Raw genomic sequence first — 1,767 nt, 5'->3', positions numbered from 1 at the left:
AAAAAATATATTTTTGTTAGTTATCTAATAAACATTATTAAAAATATGATATTTGAGTAAAAGTTGTGTAAAAAGATATTAAAAGAAATATTACCCAATATAAAAAATAAGAGGAAAAAATCTTGAATTGTAAAAATATAAAAATCATTAAAAGTATACAATTTTTTTACCCATCAAATAAAATATTATTAAGGATGTGAATTACATCAATTCCAATAAAATCCTAAACCCTAAATCACATAGTCTTGTTATGCGATGATTACTTTTTTTTTTTATAAAGTTTTCGTGTTAGGTATCACTATGCAACTTGACATCTCAGCTAAGTGAAGCGAGGCGATGATTACTTGTTAAGCGATGATTACTTTTGTTTTTTTTTTTTTTATAAAATTTTTGTGTTAAGTATCACTCTGCAACTTGACATCTCAGCTAAGCGAGGCGATGATTACTTTTGAGAGCGATGATATTTCTATAAGAGAGTGAAGCATCCATGCACACTTTGCATTCTCAACCATGGCTGATATCATCAGTGATTTTCCAGACTCAGTCCTTTGTTACATTCTCTCTTTTCTCCCAACCAAAGAAGTTGTTACAACCAGTGTTCTCTCCAAGCGCTGGAAGTTGTTATGGCGTTTAGTTCCCTCTTTCGATTTCGATCTCCAAGGTGGAATTGATGATGACAAAGAGTTCTGCTCTGGCTTCTTTCAATCGTTGTACTCTTTTCTGCTTTTCCGTGATAAGCGCCAACTCTTCCATAGATTTCGCCTTAAATGTTTCTGTTTCTGTAATCATAGTGGTGAGAGGATCATTGAGGCTGAAACCATTAACGTTGCATTGCTTAAGTCTGCAATGAATAAAAATGGTAGACTAGAACACCTTGATCTCAATCTGTATTGGCGCCTTTGGGTGCCTTCTCCGGTGTTTAGATGCAAAACTCTTGTAGTTCTGAAGTTGGCCAACTTAACATTGAAAGATGTTTCTTTTGTTGATTTGCCCTTGCTTAAAATCTTGCATTTGAATTATGTTTATTTTGAACAAGATGATCTTCCACAGTTTCTTTCTGGGACTCCTAATCTCGAGGACTTGCTAGTCAATAATATGACTGCAAATAGTGCAGAAAAGTTTCATAGATTGCCCAATTTGGTCAGAGCTAACATCCATGAACATTTAGTTCCATTGGATGTTGTTAAAAACGTTGAAGTTTTATTCACAGATAGGGTATTGTGTGTAAAATTTGCTTCTTATAAGTTCCATATTTAAGGGAAAAAACTCAGAATTTCTGATGTTTTGATATTATTTTGTATTCCAGATAGATCTAAAAGACCTGGTTTTTGATCTTCACAATTTAGTTCAACTTGAGTTGACCTTTGTGTATTGTAAGGAATTGGTTGAGGTGTTGGAAGTGCTAAAGCATTGTCCAAAGCTTCAAACTCTTGTCATTAGCACTTATGATGATAAGGTTTAATGATTTAAGCTTTTCAAGTATGAATTTTCTTATTATGATTTCTTCAAATATTAGGATTAATAATAGTTTTATAATTGTGCTTATTTTGGTCCTTTGAGAAGACATAATATGATAAGAGATTTATCATCATGCATAAAGAGTTCAGATACTTGTACACTTTCATTTAAGTAGCTAGTATCGGAGCTGTAAGCGTGACTTTTTTCTGTGTGTTATAGGAATTTTCAAATATATTACTTTCATCTTTATTAGATGTATAAGTATTTTGGGAAGATATTTTGTAGAATTTCTGTGGATGAGATACAGTA

At 32.1% G+C, this 1,767-nt stretch overlaps 1 protein-coding gene across 1 annotated transcript; it reads left to right on the top strand.

Annotated features, from left to right (window-relative positions):
• Window positions 1-510: 510 nt before the first annotated feature.
• On the top strand, window positions 511-1,462 carry LOC137836589 (F-box/LRR-repeat protein 13-like). Its single transcript, XM_068645251.1, has 2 exons — window positions 511-1,215; window positions 1,307-1,462. Exons 1-2 carry the CDS (start codon window positions 511-513, stop codon window positions 1,460-1,462), a joined length of 861 nt encoding a protein of 286 aa, XP_068501352.1.
• Window positions 1,463-1,767: the final 305 nt, after the last annotated feature.

This window comes from Phaseolus vulgaris, chromosome 4 (assembly GCF_000499845.2).
Source record: "Phaseolus vulgaris cultivar G19833 chromosome 4, P. vulgaris v2.0, whole genome shotgun sequence".
Classification (NCBI taxonomy): Eukaryota; Viridiplantae; Streptophyta; class Magnoliopsida; order Fabales; family Fabaceae; genus Phaseolus; species Phaseolus vulgaris.
Note: the sequence above shows the minus strand (reverse complement) of the source record. Positions and strands in the feature narration are given on the sequence as shown.